The following is a 16,743-nucleotide window of genomic DNA, read 5'->3' as shown; positions in this document are numbered from 1 at the left end:
CTCCCAGTTTCCAACTAACAAGCAAAATGCTTAGGCCCCTCCTCATCTTAGGATTTAGGGCGGGTGCACTCTGCCACCCGGCTGGAGATTTCCTCTCTGACATTTGGCGCGCCAGGTAGGGGCCTAGGCATTAGGTTTTTGCTTGTTTCCTTGCTCAAGCATGATGGTGCAAATCGTTGAGCACCGTGCCGAGACTTTGGTAGATTTCGCGGTGGAAGGAGAAGTTGCTTCTTCCATGCCACAAGTTCCCAACCGCCCCGTGCTAGGCACTGCAGCTGTGCACGCCGCACGGCAGCACACGGTTGCACATACGTCCCGGACTCCATCGAGGGTGACTCCACGAGCATTGTCAGCAGCCAGGGAGTTGTTGTGACACCCTCCAAGCTCCACGGCCTCACCAGGGGCCATGAAGCAATGGCGGGATGACGTCGACCGACTACTCGGCATGGCGCATTCTACCTCGACCAGGTCAAGGCCACGGTCATCTCGGCGCCAACATGAGGCATCGGCGTCTGTGCGCTCAACCTCAGTAAGGGGCACTCAGACCAACGACCTTTGGGCAAAACTCAACCGCAGGCGTGCGGGAGAGGATGCCCGGGCCTCCTTGGAAAGGGCGTGCGAGCGCCGCCAAAACATCGGTGGTCGCAACCTCGATCGAGACTTCACTGCGGTTGCACCGCAGACACCAATGGGTACCCGGTCTCAAACGGGTGTCCCCTTGGCCGGTGTGGGCTACGTCGCTCTCGCAGATCATCTCCGCGCGGCGTCATGGCCACCCAAGTTCCGGCCGCACCTGCCAGAAAAGTACGATGGAACATCGAACCCGTCGGAGTTCCTGCAGGTGTACGTCACCGCCATCACGGCAGCAGGTGGAAACACCGCTGTGATGGCAACGTATTTTCATGTTGTCTTGTCTGGACCTGCCCGGACCTGGCTCATGAACCTCGCCCCGGGGTCAGTCTACTCCTGGGAAGAGCTCTGCGCGCGGTTCGTTGCGAACTTCGTCAATGCTTACCAACAGCACGGTGTGGAGGCCCACCTCCATGCGGTGAGGCAGGAGCCCGGGAAGACTCTCCGGAAATTCATCTCCCGCTTCACCAAGGTGCGAGGTACCATACCTCGCATTTCTGATGCTTCCATCATCACGTCCTTCCGACAGGGAGTACGTGATGAGAAAATGCTGGAGAAGTTGGCCACACATGACGTGGAAACTGTCCCCACACTCTTCGCTCTAGCCGATAAGTGCGCTAGAGCCGCCGAGGGCCATGCATGGCACTCGGCCCCACAAACCGGAGCTGCCCAGTCGGGTGGCTCGGGTGCCGTCCCCCGGGACGGAAAGAAGAAAAAGAAGAAGGATCATGAATACCAGAAGCCGCGGTCCACCGCTCTGGTTGTCGCAGCCACGACCGGAGGCCAGGGCGACCGCAACACACGTCCATGGCTGCAGAGGGGTAACAGCGGCTCATGCCCTGTACACCCCAACGGTCGTCACAGCGCCGCGGAGTGTCGCGAGATCATTGACCTCGCGAAGCATGTCAGTGAGCGACGCGAGCAGTCTTCCAAAGACGGCTCCCCACCTCGTCACTGACCTGGCAAAGAGAAGGTGGACAACAGCGAGGTGGCCGCGACTGAACGGGACCTCGGGTATCAGTCACCCGAAGGGGACCTGAAGGATGTCTTCGCTGGAGGCTCCTACTCCGGTGGAGACAACTAGATGGATCCCAGAGGGACCTCGTGTTCCCCGGTCTACGGAGCTAAAGCTTGCCTTCCTCCGGAAACCCTTTCAGATTCCCCACGGGTCCAGGCTTCTGACAGGTACATACAGGAACGGCCACAACCAAAGGCGAGGGCTTCCGTGTCAAATGCAGATGGGGACCCAGGGTCAGGACCTAGCCCTATGGCAAGTACCTGTCACACCCGGGATTCGGAGCACCAAGACCCGGGCGCGAACCTAAACACCAGGTGTGCTGGGACCAAGTCTCACACATATGATGCATAGTGGCACAGGATCGAATGTCACATCTTTACTATGTATAACAGGAGTTCTATACAAAAATAATTAAATAATTACATCATATGAGAAAACAATCTAGCAACCCAAAGTTGACTGGGAGACGACGACCTAGACCTCTCACGAACACATCGCAGCATCCTCCATGCACCTCATCCTATGGTACCTGATCTTGACCTGTGGGGGGTGTGAGACAGCAAGAGTGAGCTCACATACGTTCATCGCTCAACAAGTTGTGGGGAATAATGTGCATGAACTCGCCAAAGATGGGAGCTCATGTGAAGTGTAAGGCTTACCAAAGCGGATGGTTAGAGCTGAGCATTGCTTTTAAAGTTGGTCAAAATTTTATTAGCAATTACTAAGTATAAGTAAATACCAACCCAATTAAGTAGTAGAACAAAAGTAACAACCTTACCTGCGATGCAATGCATATGACAAATTGAGTTTAGGTTTCATAATTTAATCATGTGAGTGTCCGAGCTGCTCATGACCGTGAGCACGGCTAGTATACCAGTTTAACACTCTGCAGAGGTTGCGCATCTTTACCCACAAGTCATGTTACCCATCTGCCAAGAGACGGCCAATCCCATACACCTCTACCGAGGAGGCGAGGCAGGGTAACACTACGAGGCCTTTACAAAGTTCCACTAGCTTTAGAAAACCCGCTACAGTTTATAGGAAGCTCCAGTGCAGGAGTCCCTCGACTGACCGCCATCGCAGCAAAATCAACCAAGGACCTCCCTACACTGACCACTCCCCTACTGCCCTTGCCCCTTTCGGGTAAGGTAATCATCCACTAGCTTTCCTAGTTAATCAGCCAAGGGCGTCCATAAACCCTTGTGGTAGCACTGTTTTCCCGGGTGGTTCTCCATATTCCAATTAACATAATGATCTTAACATGAACAATAAATAACAACTGATAACAAAAGTATAATCATGAATAGTGTAATCTTCATACCCAAAACCACATAAAGCAATAGCAGGTACTACCCAAAAAGTTTAGTGGAGTCAAGGTATAAAGATAATCAAACTAGGGTAACCTATTGGGTCCCATCAAAATTAACATATACAGATCATTATGATTAATCAGAACATGACTGGGTAAAAAGAAGTGATCAAGGGCACAACTTGCCTGGGACTTGAGATTCCAGGTACCAACTTGCTCTTCAGATGACACGTGTCCTCACTGCTAAACGTAGCAATCCAGACAAACAGTGTATAGGAAAAATTAACATTACACCAAACAAATATGCAAAATACATAATAATGATCTACGTATTGAAATAAGATCACAGGAACAGGAATTATTAATTTTGGAGTTATAGATTTTAAGTTATGGATTTCTAAAGATTTTATGCTTTGTACAAGATTAATTAAGATAACAATTTTAATGTGGCTTTTATGTCAAAACAGTGGCACTAAATGATAAACAATAATATTACAAAATTATAGGAACTAGAATGAGTTAATTTAGAGTTAGAATGAATTAAATATGAATTAAACCAGTTTATGAATTTATTTTTGTACTAAAAATCAATTTCCCTAATTATTTCCCTATTTTTCTCTCCCTCTGGACTGCGCATCAATTTCTGGAAAGTGCAGGGGCTAGCTAGCAAGTTTTCCTAGACTCAGTGAACACCGCGCGGGATGGCGGGTTGATTTGTGAAAAGAGTAGGGGCTCTTTTGTAAATCAAGCGTGGCTGTTATAACGCGCACAACCCAGACCCCACATCGCGCGATCTGCGGTTGGGATTAGATCCCCAACCGATATGTGCCATCAGCCGCGAGATCGAGATCCAATGGCTAGGATTTTATTAAGGCGCGATCCAATCTCTGCCCTTCAACCAGAATCTAACGGCCGATACAAATTCTCTTACCTCGATCCTTGATCGCACATCCAACGGTCCTTCATCATCTTCCCTTCGCGAGGTAGATGGAGCAATGGTTGCTCCCCGCTTGCAGCGGTGTCCGCCGACCAGGGGTCCGGTCCGCCCGGCGATCCCCACCCGTTCGAGCTCCACGGTGAAGTCCCCCCGGCAAGCAACGAATTGAGTCCATCTACTTCGCGCGCGAGAAATATCCGCACAGGGCATTTCATAATCTCTCTCCTCTTGGTTCGCTCTCCTTTTCTTCTTGCTTCCGCCGAGCGGCGCGGCCAGATCCCATGGTGGCGGCTGGGCGCGGACCGAGGAGGAGAAGTGTTGGTCACCCCATGTCCCCGTCAGGATGGCGAGATGGCTGCGGCTCACGTTTTTATAGCGCCCTGGCAGAGTCCGATCGAGTGAAGCACAACCGCGACAACCTTGGCGAAAATCCAGCGTGGTTTGTTGAGAACGCAGTCCGCATTTGTGAACAAGGCGGAGAAGCCAGATCTGACCAGTGAGCCCTGATGTGCAGCGCACGAGGAGATCGGCCAAATCCTAACATAAGTGATATCTCTAGCGTTTGGGGTGTTCGGCGGTCAGCAGGTGCTCGGCCGTTCACAGGAGCCCGCCATGCGCACGGCTCGAACGCAGAGAAGAGATAGGGAGGAGAAGAGGATGGTTCCGACCGGTGGGTCCAAATGACAGAGGAAGACCACGGCGAGGCACCAGTGCGTGATCGGGGCTGGAGAGTGGGGCCCGAAACCCAATGACCGCGCACAGGAAAAAGGGTAAGTGGGCCGGCGCGCACTCAGGGAAAGAGGGAACTGGGCCAAGAGGCGCCAAAATCAGCCCATTTTGGTGAGTTTCTTTGTCCTTTTTTTGTCAATTCCTTTCCTCTATTTCATTTTATTATCAAGTTTAAATTTCAGTTTTCAAACAAATTCAAATATGAGTTTTGACAAACAAAATAATCCCAGAATGATGCAATAATAGTTTATTATTTATTTTATTATTTTGAATAATATTGATGCTTAATTCATGAGAGAGAGAAGAAGAGTATAATTCTCTCATATCAGAAATTAGAACTCTTTACGTTTATTAAAAGATTTTCAATTTTGACCTTTAGTTTTGAGACCCAAATCTATCTTTGATAAAGAAAAACAATATTTCCATTTACTTATTTCCAAGAAATAATTGCTAAGCTAATAAATTCTTTATTCATGACCTTTTATTTAGATCTTTAGAATAATTTTTTTTGTACATTCAAACTATGATTTTGGGCGTTACAGTACCAAACCAAGAAGGGCTCCGCAACTCTCCCCCAGCTGGGAAGGACCATTCAAGGTAACGGGAATGCACCGACCCGAGGGCAACCATCTAGCTACGACTGAAGGAGTCCCTCACCCCGATGCTGAAACATCTCTGTAAGTTCTATCCATAGAGCAAGTCTGAGGGGTCGATTTAGTTTCCCTTTTGTAACAAGGTAGCGCATACGTGTACGCCAACCTGGTGGTGTCCGTCCCCATAAACCCAGCCTGTTGGTCTGCACCCACGCCTGATGAGTTATAAAGAAAAACTACCCCCTCAGTTGAGCTCCTATGATAGTTCCATCTCGCTGCTCCATGGTCTTACCTTACAGTTTTCCAGATAATACTTTTTATATAACCCACCCGTACGGTTCCCATCTGTACTGACATGACGACATCCGAATTGAGCAGCCAGGCTTGCAGTTTAGGGCCCCCGATACAAAAGTTGGGAGGTTCGACAGCCTGGGAGCCGGCTCCAGAGAACAGGACCTCGTTCCATGGGGTGGTCCGGAGCCTGTGTGGCCGCTTAGCCTGGTTCTGTACCCGAAAGCCTGCATACTCCACCACTCTGTGATGGGTACCTAGTATTTGGGGCTATAAGTCCTGTGGGTCCGACAACCTCGGGACCGGAACTAGAGAATGGACATTAGTCTCCTGGGGTGGTCCGGAGCCCGTGTAGCCGCTCAGCCTGGTCCCGTACCGTGGGCCTGCACGCTCCACCACCCTGCGACAAGTTTCCTAGTATCTAGAACCGCGACCCAAGGGGGTCCAGACATGCAACTTGGCCACTCGGGCTGAAACCTGCGAGTCCCGAGCATGTATCAAAGGATGGCTAATGTCAGACAGGGGACCCTATGGGTGTACTACTAACGCTCCTTAGCTGAAGCTGTGTACAGATCCAGACCTCGGCGAGGCTGCCTCCCGAGAATTATTGACAACCTTTTCAGATACGCTGGTATCCAACCTCAACAAATCAAGCCTGCATCCCATGTGGGGGGCCATGTACCAGGGAGGAGTCAACAATATCGCACACAACAGAAACAAGTTGAAAATAGATACGTGCTAATACTGCTTAACAAATAGTACTCTTGAGTACCTTACAAAAAGCGAAAGTATTACATCTGTTTTTCAAGTGGAGCCCTAGTTCCATCTCTACTTTGCAGGTATGAACTACCTCCACACCAGTAGGGACTCGTGATAGCTAGCTCCGAGCGGCTCGCCAGCGGAGGCGACCACCTCAGCACCGACGGCGGCGGCCACCTCTGCAACGACGACTCGCCAGCAATGGCAATCACCTCAGCACGTGCGCCATTGCGAAAAGGTCCGCGCCCCTGTCTTCCTACGGGGGGCGACAACGATGCCATTAAAGCCAAAGAGTCGGAAGGCTCGGCGACAGGTGGCACTGATGGTCTGGCCAGCGGAGGCAACCACCTCTGCAACGGGCAGCCTCACCAGCGGTGGCGACCACCTCAGCACCGACGACAGCGGCCACCTCTGCACCGGTGGGTGGCGGCTGCCTCAGCACACGCGAAGAGGTCCTCGCTCCCGTCCTCACTGCGGAAGTGAGGACAAGACCATCCAAGAACGTGGTCGCCGCCCCCGCGGTGTACGACGTCTTGTACGGCCCCCCGGTGCGGCCGCCGGCGCGGGAGAAGCCGTGGATGCGGCGGACCTGCGCACGGCGCGACCGTCGCCCGTGCTGTGGACGGGCAGCCACGCCCCAACCAAACAGCAGGAGGCAGCGTCGGAGGCGGCGCCGAGGCCATCCAAGCCGGGGAACCGGGCACGCGGCGGCCAGCGGTGCCTGCAGTTGGCCGGTCCCGCGTACCCGAAGTTTGCCTCCTCCGCAAGGCTGGTGAATGCCCTTCTCCCCCGAATGCTGGAGGAAGAAGTGGACCGACAGCCCATGCGGAAGGCGGGACCCCAACTTGGCTCGCCCTCCTCCCCAGCGCGGATGATGAACATCCTTGAAGCTGAGGGCAGGGGGAGGCCGCAGCCCGGCTCGCTTCTCTCCACCACAAGGTTGGTGGTCATCCCTCTAGATGACCACTAGCGGGAGATTGCAGCCGGGCTGCATGATGAAAATCCTTGAAGCCGAGCGATGGCGGAAGAGCGCCAACCCCCATGGGGTTGCGCTCCTCTAACAGCAGCAAGCAGAAGACAAGATCGGCATCACAACCACGAGCGCGAGCTCTCCGGCGGTGAGATTGCCGGAGGGGGCGGCCCTGACATGGATCCCTCCAGAGAACACCGGCGCACCCCATCTGGAGGCCTGGAAGGCGAAAGGGCGCGATGAATGCAAGAAGAGCGAGGCATGACTACTGGCCGGAAGATCGATCCCTTTTTAAAGGCAGATCTCCCCACTCGCGCCCCGAAGCGTCACGGGCAAGGTCTCCCTCGACGTGCACCAGGGTTCCCACCCTATGACACGGGGGCCAGGCCCCACATGTCATACTAACTGACCCGAAGAATGAAGAAGGCGAACCACCGCACAAGGAGCGTACAACTGCCCCGCGTTTATGCGCCCCTTCATTTTCAAAGCAACCAGTGGTCAGGAAGGCGAACCGCTGCACAAGGAGCATGCAACCGCCTAACGGTTATGCGCCCCTTCATTTTCGCCGAAACCAGCGGTCAGGAAGATGAACCGCCATGCAAGAAGCATACAACCGCCCCGTAGTTGTGCGCCCCCTCAGCTTCGCTGCAACTGGCAGTCCGGCATGGGGGCCCAGGCCCACATGTCATGCAGCCGGCGCGCCGGTTACCGGGTGCAGAAAAATCGCACCGCCACTCGTGACAATGCCACGTCTTCTCGGGGCCGACACGGAAGACTGAAAAGATAAGTTTCCAGAACCAGTGCAGCAACTCGAGGCATCACACACATGGCCCAACAGTGACATTAAGTACGAAGGTCACGGGCCAGTCAGCCATGGGAATAGGCGTAGCAGTCGGCATGACCATAGGCGGGCCGGCAGTAATTGCATCAACAGGCGCGCAGGAGCAGCAGGCCAACCGCTAATCAGACTCTAGCCCCACCTGCAGGCTCGCATCCTCCCCTGAGGCGGGCCCAGGGCCACTGTCAGTACCCTAAATCAGGGGTATCCTCTTCTACAACATGAAGACGCTGTACACGTACGACGCCTCCAGACCACACGGAGAACAGCACCCGACCCCACCACATGGGCAGGTCTAAGGGCACCACGTGGCAAGGAAAGATAATACATCCCAGGATGCATCATTGGGTCCGGACCTCCATAGAGGGACACCGGACCCCTGTACGTACAAGTCCGGAGCTCCCAAGAAGGCATGCCGGGTCCCTCGGGTAGGCCCCGGGTCCCTCCGAGTAAGGTCCGGGCCTTGGCAAGGTCCCGGGACGGGGAGGACCCCGGCATGAGTAAGGGTCTGATTCTGGCACGTGTCCAGGCCTTGCCCTACACTCCCCACTCAGGCGGAGACCCGCTGCTGCCGCGTGGTTTGTGGCCCGCGACATAAGCCAACGGGTCGAGCCTGATGAAAGGCCCCTAAGGCCGCGCAGCCTCTGCATTTATTGCGGAGAGGACGTGCCGCCTGCCACCACGCTGACGGACGACGTGCCCTCTCAGCATTTAATGCGTTCTGTCAAATCCGCTGGCAGACGGCGTCAGGGTCATACAGCAGACGGCGCGCCTGACCAGTCTGTTGACAAACAGTGCGCCCGTGCCGTGCGGCGTACTGTGCTCACCACCCCTTCTACAAGAAGCTTCCCCTGCACGCCGAGGATATGCAGATCTCGGATGTCAGGGAACAAGAAGATTGCCCCAGCAGCGAACATTTATAACTCCAAGCGCTATATTCATTATGTCTCTGGGCCCACATATTGGGGTTCAGTACCTTTGTGTATGCCCCCTTCAGCTATAAAAGGGGAGGCATGCGGCGTTACAAGACAGATCCAATCTTAGGCTCACTCAGACGGTCATAAGTTCATACAAGCTCTCAAGCAATACATCACACAGTGGAGTAGGGTGTTACGCTCCGGCGGCCCGAACCACTCTAAATCCTTGTGTGTTCTTGTGTTTCCTCCCAGTTTCCAACTAACAAGCAAAACACTTAGGCCCCTCCTCATCTTAGGATTTAGGGCGGGTGCACTCTGCCACCCGGCCGGAGATTTCCTCTCTGACACACATGTAACACATAAGAATGTAAATAATGATGATAAATCGATAAATTATTTACATTCTCATTTCATAACCATGAATAAATACTCATAATATTCATATTTGATTGATACCTTCGGCTTGTCGGAAGGCGTGAACGTGAGAGTGATGCGAGAGCTATTACAGTGTAGCCTGAACAGTATATTGTTATTGTTCATCTATTTATAGGCACAGGACGCAGTCCGGACAAGATTACTTTCATGCCCCCGACTTTTACTGCTAACAATAAGACAAGCTGTCAAGGGTTAAGTAGTCTTTTATCCTTTAGGTCGGTTCCATCTTCCACCTTCGTCGTTGTGCTAAGCCGATGCTTTTTCGGCCACAGCTTCGGCGCCCATTCATCCTGTTCCATATCACGCATGCTTTCATCCCGAAGTCGAAGCCTTTTGTATCAGTCTGTGTTACACTCAAAAACATATTAGTCACGTTTTTTAGGACCTTTGGAAGAGGAAGGCCCCTAATAATTGCCGAAGAAGGACACGACGAAGACCTATCACCTGGAGGCGACATAAGCAGTATACTGCTAGATACATATAGGGAGAGAGCACGCAAGCGAGAAAGAAGCCCAACCGAAGCAGCTCCAAACCGAGAGGCACCCACACCAGGCGTCAATCCAAGAAGGGTGAGAGAATGCGAGTGCCTTCCTAGCCTGGACGCGCCGAGGCGACACAACAACACCACCAACTTCGTAGCATATGCCGACTACTGCCGCACTATGGGCCTTGGTTGTCTAATATCTCAGACCTGGACTCCTCATCGCCAAGATAACCAAAGCGTGGCAGGTGCCACCGTGTCCTCCTCGGCGGCACACATAGAGAAAGGCTAAGAGCAAGACCAACTCGCCTCGTACCCATGTCGACGAGCGTCGGTCGGCTCGTGGCTACGACCGTGGGCGGACGCAGCAGGTTAGGGAGGAAGAACAGGGCGAAGGCCGGGAAGGCGAACGAGACGTCCAACGACGACGAAAACGATGGTGCGCGCATGCTGTGAAACGTCCTCGTGGACGTACAATAGCCACTGTGCGGGTCGGTGTCGGGACTGGTGTCAGACGAATACGGGGAGGAGGCACATGCTCCCACGCCCTCTGCCGAGAATAGGGTGGCGCGGAGGCGGAGGCATGAGGGAAGAGAAAAAAGAAGCAGGATGGCGAACGAGGTGGCGACAATTGAGTCAAGGACCATCATTATGATATGGAGGTATAGATGACCAAATGAACCGTGTTTGGTGGGCCGGCTCGAGGCACGACCCATTTAGTAGTGTCTGGGCTAGCCCGGCACGAGCGTCATGCCGTGTTTGGGTCGTAGCCTTGACCCATAGTGCTTGCCTAGCCCGGCACAATTATATTTTTTTATTTTACAAATAATCGTATATACATATATATATATATTCAATATTAAAAACATCTGAGCATGATGTTCTACTGGTTAGATGGCTTCACCCAGTGTCTTTCGCCCTTCTTCTATCAGGCTGTGGGTCAAACCCCACCTCTTGAACCACTTTTTAACATTTTACGCTGATTTAACCAAATGACCCGACAGAGTCAGTGGGCCGGCGTGGAGGTTGGTTGCGGGTTAACTCGAAATAGATGTGAGGGGTTATTTGTAAAAAGATGACCACTGTTGAAATTAATGTTTTAATATAGTACAGATAGAAATTTTATATAAAAATTTTCTATATCTTTTTATTGTCTAATAGATTTTCTATATCTCATTTGTATTTTATAGGGTCGTTCTTGTTTTTTATCTTTGGCTAACAAACAATTATAAATAAAAATAACTATATTTAGACAAACAATTAAAGAAGTTGTAGAAAGATAATTTTTCATCAAAATCTCTACAGTTAGAACTTATTTGGATGCATGACGATTGAAGGTTTCCCCATTTAATCCCTATGTATCCAAACAAGCATTTGACAATTAGGAAAGATATGTTTACAATCACTCTCACCCACTGAAAAAATAAATTTTTATGCTCTCCTAAAAATTTGAAAACATCTCATTTTCCTCTTAAGCAGTTTTAGCTAACATGAGTACGTCACACTACATCAGTTGTTCTACGTGACACCACGTTAGAAAGATCTAGAATACCTATAGTGAGTAAATAGCTTATTAAAATTCTTCCGATGACACTTGCTAGCAAAAAATACAAATATAGATCAAAGACAGGACAAAAAATTTCATGAAAAAAATTACGAAAAACGACGGGACCAACCGAAAAATTCACTGAACGAGAAAAAATTATAGAACACAAGAAATGCGGTGACCGTTTTTTTTGCAATTTAGCATTTTTCGAGAAAAAAATCATATTTAGCTCTCTAGACGATATAATAACGTTTTTAAACCATTTGCTCAGTGACATAGACCACGACGCCGAGATAATATGTCTCGGTGCCTTGACTTATGCGTGGAGGCCAGAGCAGCCGCACGTGAGTTTGAAACTTTGAATTCTAAAGTGTTTTTTTATTCTAAAAGTTGTAGTTCTGTGTTTATATATTTGGTTTGCCCCAAGCGCTATTGTAAGCATAGCAGTAATTTCAGCTAGAGAAAAAGGAGTCGCGTTTGTTTAGTTAAGTTTGTTGTGCAGAGAAAATGACTTTGTTCGAGGACTGCATGTAGTTTTATTCTAACCTTCAACTTCAAGTTTTTGTTTCGATATAATCTCTCAGTTGCATGCATAACTAGGTACGGGGATTCCCGCGGGGAGAAAATCCCCCGCTCGGGGACGGGGATGGGGGAAAATCCTCTCTGTTACACTTCGCGGGGATGGGAACGAGGATTCTTCTCCCTCGCAGGGACGGGTATGGGGGCTCAACCCTCGACGGAGAATTCTCCATTGTCATCTCTAGTCTCATGGCTAACAGCGTGCCACACGCTACATTACATACATGTGCGCGCAGAACGAAACAAACCCGTGCTCACACACTTGGCACCAAGATCTATGATGCTGAGATATATCACGTTAATCGCTAGTGTATCTCGTAAACGTTAGTATGGTTGAGATCTCGGTGCCAGGGACGGATCCAGGATCTGATCATGCCCCAGGCCAGTCTATTTAATCTACTAGAGTTTTAATATATTTTGACCTAAATGTAATCAAGTCATGCAGAGATATACAGATCACGTCTCGAGCCATGAACCAAGTGGGTAGCCCCCTATATGCGCCCCTGCTCAGCGCCATGGCATATGGTGTCGAGCAAAGGGTCCAAAAATACTATTAAGTTGTCTAAAAGGCTAAACATGATTTTTTTTAAAAGAAGCAGTAGAAGTTGATCAATCCCTTGACTAGCCACAAGGATTACTGAATCCTTCTGCCAAAATGTTGCCAGTTCAGGTGATCAATAAGGCACTAATGCTCTACGTGCAATCAATGTAACAACAGTTTGAGGTAAGTAGCAGAGTTTGTTTGAAGCTAATAATGTGCCGTGGGATTCATCCACCTACCGAAAGTCCTACGAATTTCACTCTTTTTTGGCCTTAGGTCCTCTTTATCACCCGAGAGAGGGGAAATGAAATCCGCTGTCGAAGGCCAGATATAGGTGGATGGCGGTACCTACACGATGACCTGGAACAGCAGCAGCAGGACGACGGCGCTGTGCGAGTGCTCAACGGTGAGAAGACCGGTCGCAGATTTTTTGGAGAGGGAAGAGGAGGGGATTCCACATGGCCGGAGGCGGAGGGAGCAGATGGGTGAGGGGCGAGATGTAGGCGTACCCGTGGAGCCAAATCCGACTGCAGGTACGACGAGTTTGGCGACCGCCGCAGCATGACAGATGCGACGGCTCAACGACGAGGGGATTCCAAAAACCGCTTGGAATAGGAGCTCGGACTCGGACACGAACACGGACACCGCGTGGAACAGGAGCTCGGACACGGACACTCTGAACGATGTAATCCGGTTTGCCTTGGTAATATATATTTCTCCTGCAATCCCGTTCGGTTCGGCAGTCTCTTTACAAATTTCGCGGTTCTATCTCTCGTGCTCAACAACAGTCTTTCTATAATTTTACTAAATTTTTTTTGTTACATCAAGATGTTGGAATATCAAAACGTCGTTGGAGGACGGCTGCAGCTGAAAGGTAAAGCGCTGGACGTGAAGGATGGTGGAGTAAAGAAAAATAAAAAGAAATACCAACGTGAGGAGTCGTCTCAGACTAAATCTGATAAGAATGGAGACGAAAAGAACCCACATTCTGACTATGACCATCTCACACGAGCAGAGCGCCGCTACATGGAACAGAAGCAGAAGATCGACATGAAAAAGATGGCCAAAGTCGCAAACAAGTCGTACAAAGACCGCATGCAGGACTTCAACCAATACCTGGCTAACCTCAGCGAGCACTATGACATCCCCAAAGTTGGTCCTGGCTAACCTGGCTGTGTTACGCACAAACAATTGTATGTTGTGTGGGTCTATCTTCTTTTCTGTTAGCATATTATGTATCGTTTTACATATATTGTAAAACGACTTGTTGCCACCAGTAGATAATATTTATTATCAAAAGCTTGTTCCATGTATTCTGATCACGTGTTTAAGCCTTTTTTTGTTGCCCCTTTTAGTTGCATTCATTTTATTCAAAATGTGATCCGCTTTTGATATTTCTAGGGAACTTATTTTCTTTCAATACAGTGGCAGAGCTTAACAACATATTATGCCCAAATTTTTCCAAGTCAACATGGCCTTCAATTTAGGAAGTGGGAAATAAGGGTGGGATCATTTGATTCCATGTTTGGATAATTGAATTGAAGATAGGGATAGATAAATAAAGACTACACCCATCTCATGCCCCCTCCTTTTGTCTCAAACCATTTTTATTTCCCTATCCAATCCCCATCCAAACGTTCACATACAAATTATCCACTAGGCTAGAGTACTTAAAAAGTAGAAAGTACAACTTCTGATGCAACAAGAAGTTGGCTGAATCGAGGCCCACCTGAAGCATTCAGAACCAAATCGAATTGATTGATGTTTGATGCAAAGAACTATTATTGAGTTTGTATATATTATTTCCATTTTCTCTGAATCGGAACAAGCGCTCATGGACTTGAGAACCAGTTGAAAATCCTTGCCCACCTAGCCTAACTTGGCTAAACCGTCGAGCCGACTTCGCTAATTGGGCGTGATAAGCAGCAATACATCATAATTTGGCGATGTCAGTGATGATGTCCTCATGCAGAACAAGCAACAAATCGACACACAATCCTTTCGTCGCCTGGCATTATCTCCTATGGAATGGCACGTGCCTCTCTTTTGAGCAAGTGCATAGAGAAACACAATACTAATAACATGTTAAAGCATGAAATATAAATAGAATATTAGAAAAGAACTAGTGTTTTTATTAATCTAGAGACGTAACACATACACAAGGTAAAACGATGTAGTAAAATGATGCCTTGTCATGACAACCATTCACACTCTTTATGCCAAAGTGTATGCCCAGTTTGTGGTCATGTATGACAATTACTAATGCCTACTCTAATCTTGATGAGATCACTCCTTAAAAGATATATATTCGAAGAGGTATTCTAAAAGAAATGTCTATTTCAAAAACAGTGACATCGGTGTTCTCTATTGGAGCTTCTTCCTCTAGATACATATTCGTGATAAAAAAATCCTCCTACCTCCCATGATCTCCTTTACCAAACTGGAAAGGGGCTCTTCTTCCTGATCAAATCATAAGGAGTTGGGTTGATCAGAGTTGAAAAGTGGTGGGCAAGTAAAAGTGGAATCATAAAGAGAAGTGAAGGTATCATGGTGATGAAGATTTCACTACGGCCATGCGCACTCCCAGTTGCTTGAGATCACTTGGCAGTCGATCACTAGTAGCTTGCATCTCTTCTTAAACACTAAAACTCGGTTCAAGCATAATTAAGAAAAAATCGTGAACCTATAGGATAGGCGCCTTTTTTAATGATGGCCACAATTTAAGTATGATCTCAATAAAGATGATCTAGAATGTGTACAGGAAGCAATCATAGAACTTTTAAGACCATGGATGGGTGTATTGTTGGTCACTCGTTTTGATTCTTGAAAGACATCAAAGCGAGACAACACAAGTAAAACAATGGACCTTTTCCCCTTCAATTTATCTTCAGCTTTGAACATAAAATGTTGAGAAGGTTATTGAGATTGAAATCTTAATGAAATAAAGAACACATAAATACATAAAAGAAATCTTCATAGATGTGCTCTTTGTATTATCTTCTTATTGTAAATGAATACAATTATATCTTCATAAGTATAGACAACAACCAGCAAAGTAAACTTAGCTTCGTAGGTGGAGCTAGGCGGCATGACGTGAAATCATGTTCGATCTGTGCATGAGCACTGTTCACCTATTTATATGGACAACTCAATATACAACTCAATATAAAATTACTATCATAGTCTCAAAAACCTATACATACATCTATAAGAATTGTTGGGGACATAATTGTCATTTCTTCCGAAGCAGCAGCAAACATGTTGGTCTTCGTTTTTGGACCAACTACTTCAACATCGATGATATGCTTCAACTCAGCACATAAACCGAAGCTTCCTCCGCTTCTCTTCTCACATGTGTTGATATACTTGGGCAAACATATGTTAATTACTCGTGAGACAAATTATGAAAACTATCAGTATTAATTAATTTTGAGGACCTTCGGCAGAGACATTCCCCCAATATGTATCAACATCATACTATCATACTTCAAAACATATATGACCTCATTTTGCTTCATGACAAAAAACTTCATTGCTATTAGTTAAGACATATTTTAAAGCTATAGCTTTAGGCAGAAAAGAAACTGAACATAACTCAGAATCATTTTAGATAAGAAGATGTAGGTAAAGGAAGCAATCAGAGAACTTTGAAGACCATGCATGTATGTATAACATCAGATGATATCTTCAAATTACAAGGCCTCTTCATGTTTTTCTCAGCGACTAAATACTACAGTTCAAACTCACGCATAAGTGGTACCAATATTCAAATGGCATAGTTAAAGAAAATAGAATACTGCTGCACTAGACAAACATCATTTGAATACCATAGGTACAAGGCACATAAATAAAGCAATCACAGGGGATGCTAGCTAAAAAATGGTGGAGGGGAGAGGATTCGACGCGCTGATGCTAGCTGATGACTGGGGTGACCGGAGCGACGTGCGCTCGCTTCCGGTGGACAGAGGTCGTCCGGGCAAAGAAGGTAAGGAGGTAGGCTATTCGAAAGGAAGAATGTCAAGCTAGGGCGCAGGATCAAGTCAGAGAAGATACGGAGGGTTTCGAGCGGATTTTTGGGAGACGCAGAACCCCATCACGGATCTTGCAGCCGGAACTAGAAAAGTCACAAGAGATTGAGGATCTTCGAGAGTTGTTCGTCAATGCTGGGTA

General features: G+C 48.5%; 1 protein-coding gene and 1 non-coding gene across 2 annotated transcripts; one reads left to right on the top strand and one right to left on the bottom strand.

The window, feature by feature from the left end:
- The first annotated feature begins 13,401 nt into the window (after nt 1-13,401).
- Nucleotides 13,402-13,740, top strand: LOC103654020 (protein FAM32A-like). Its single transcript, XM_035967387.1, has one exon. The coding sequence runs from the start codon at nt 13,402-13,404 to the stop codon at nt 13,738-13,740; it is 339 nt and encodes a 112-aa protein (XP_035823280.1).
- Nucleotides 13,741-16,205: 2,465 nt separating this feature from the next.
- Nucleotides 16,206-16,288, bottom strand: LOC111591394 (small nucleolar RNA R160). Its single transcript, XR_004858029.1, has one exon. It is a non-coding gene; the product is annotated as a small nucleolar RNA R160 (small nucleolar RNA).
- Nucleotides 16,289-16,743: the final 455 nt, after the last annotated feature.

This window comes from Zea mays, chromosome 4 (assembly GCF_902167145.1).
Source record: "Zea mays cultivar B73 chromosome 4, Zm-B73-REFERENCE-NAM-5.0, whole genome shotgun sequence".
In the NCBI taxonomy this organism is placed as follows: Eukaryota; Viridiplantae; Streptophyta; class Magnoliopsida; order Poales; family Poaceae; genus Zea; species Zea mays.
Note: the sequence above shows the minus strand (reverse complement) of the source record. Positions and strands in the feature narration are given on the sequence as shown.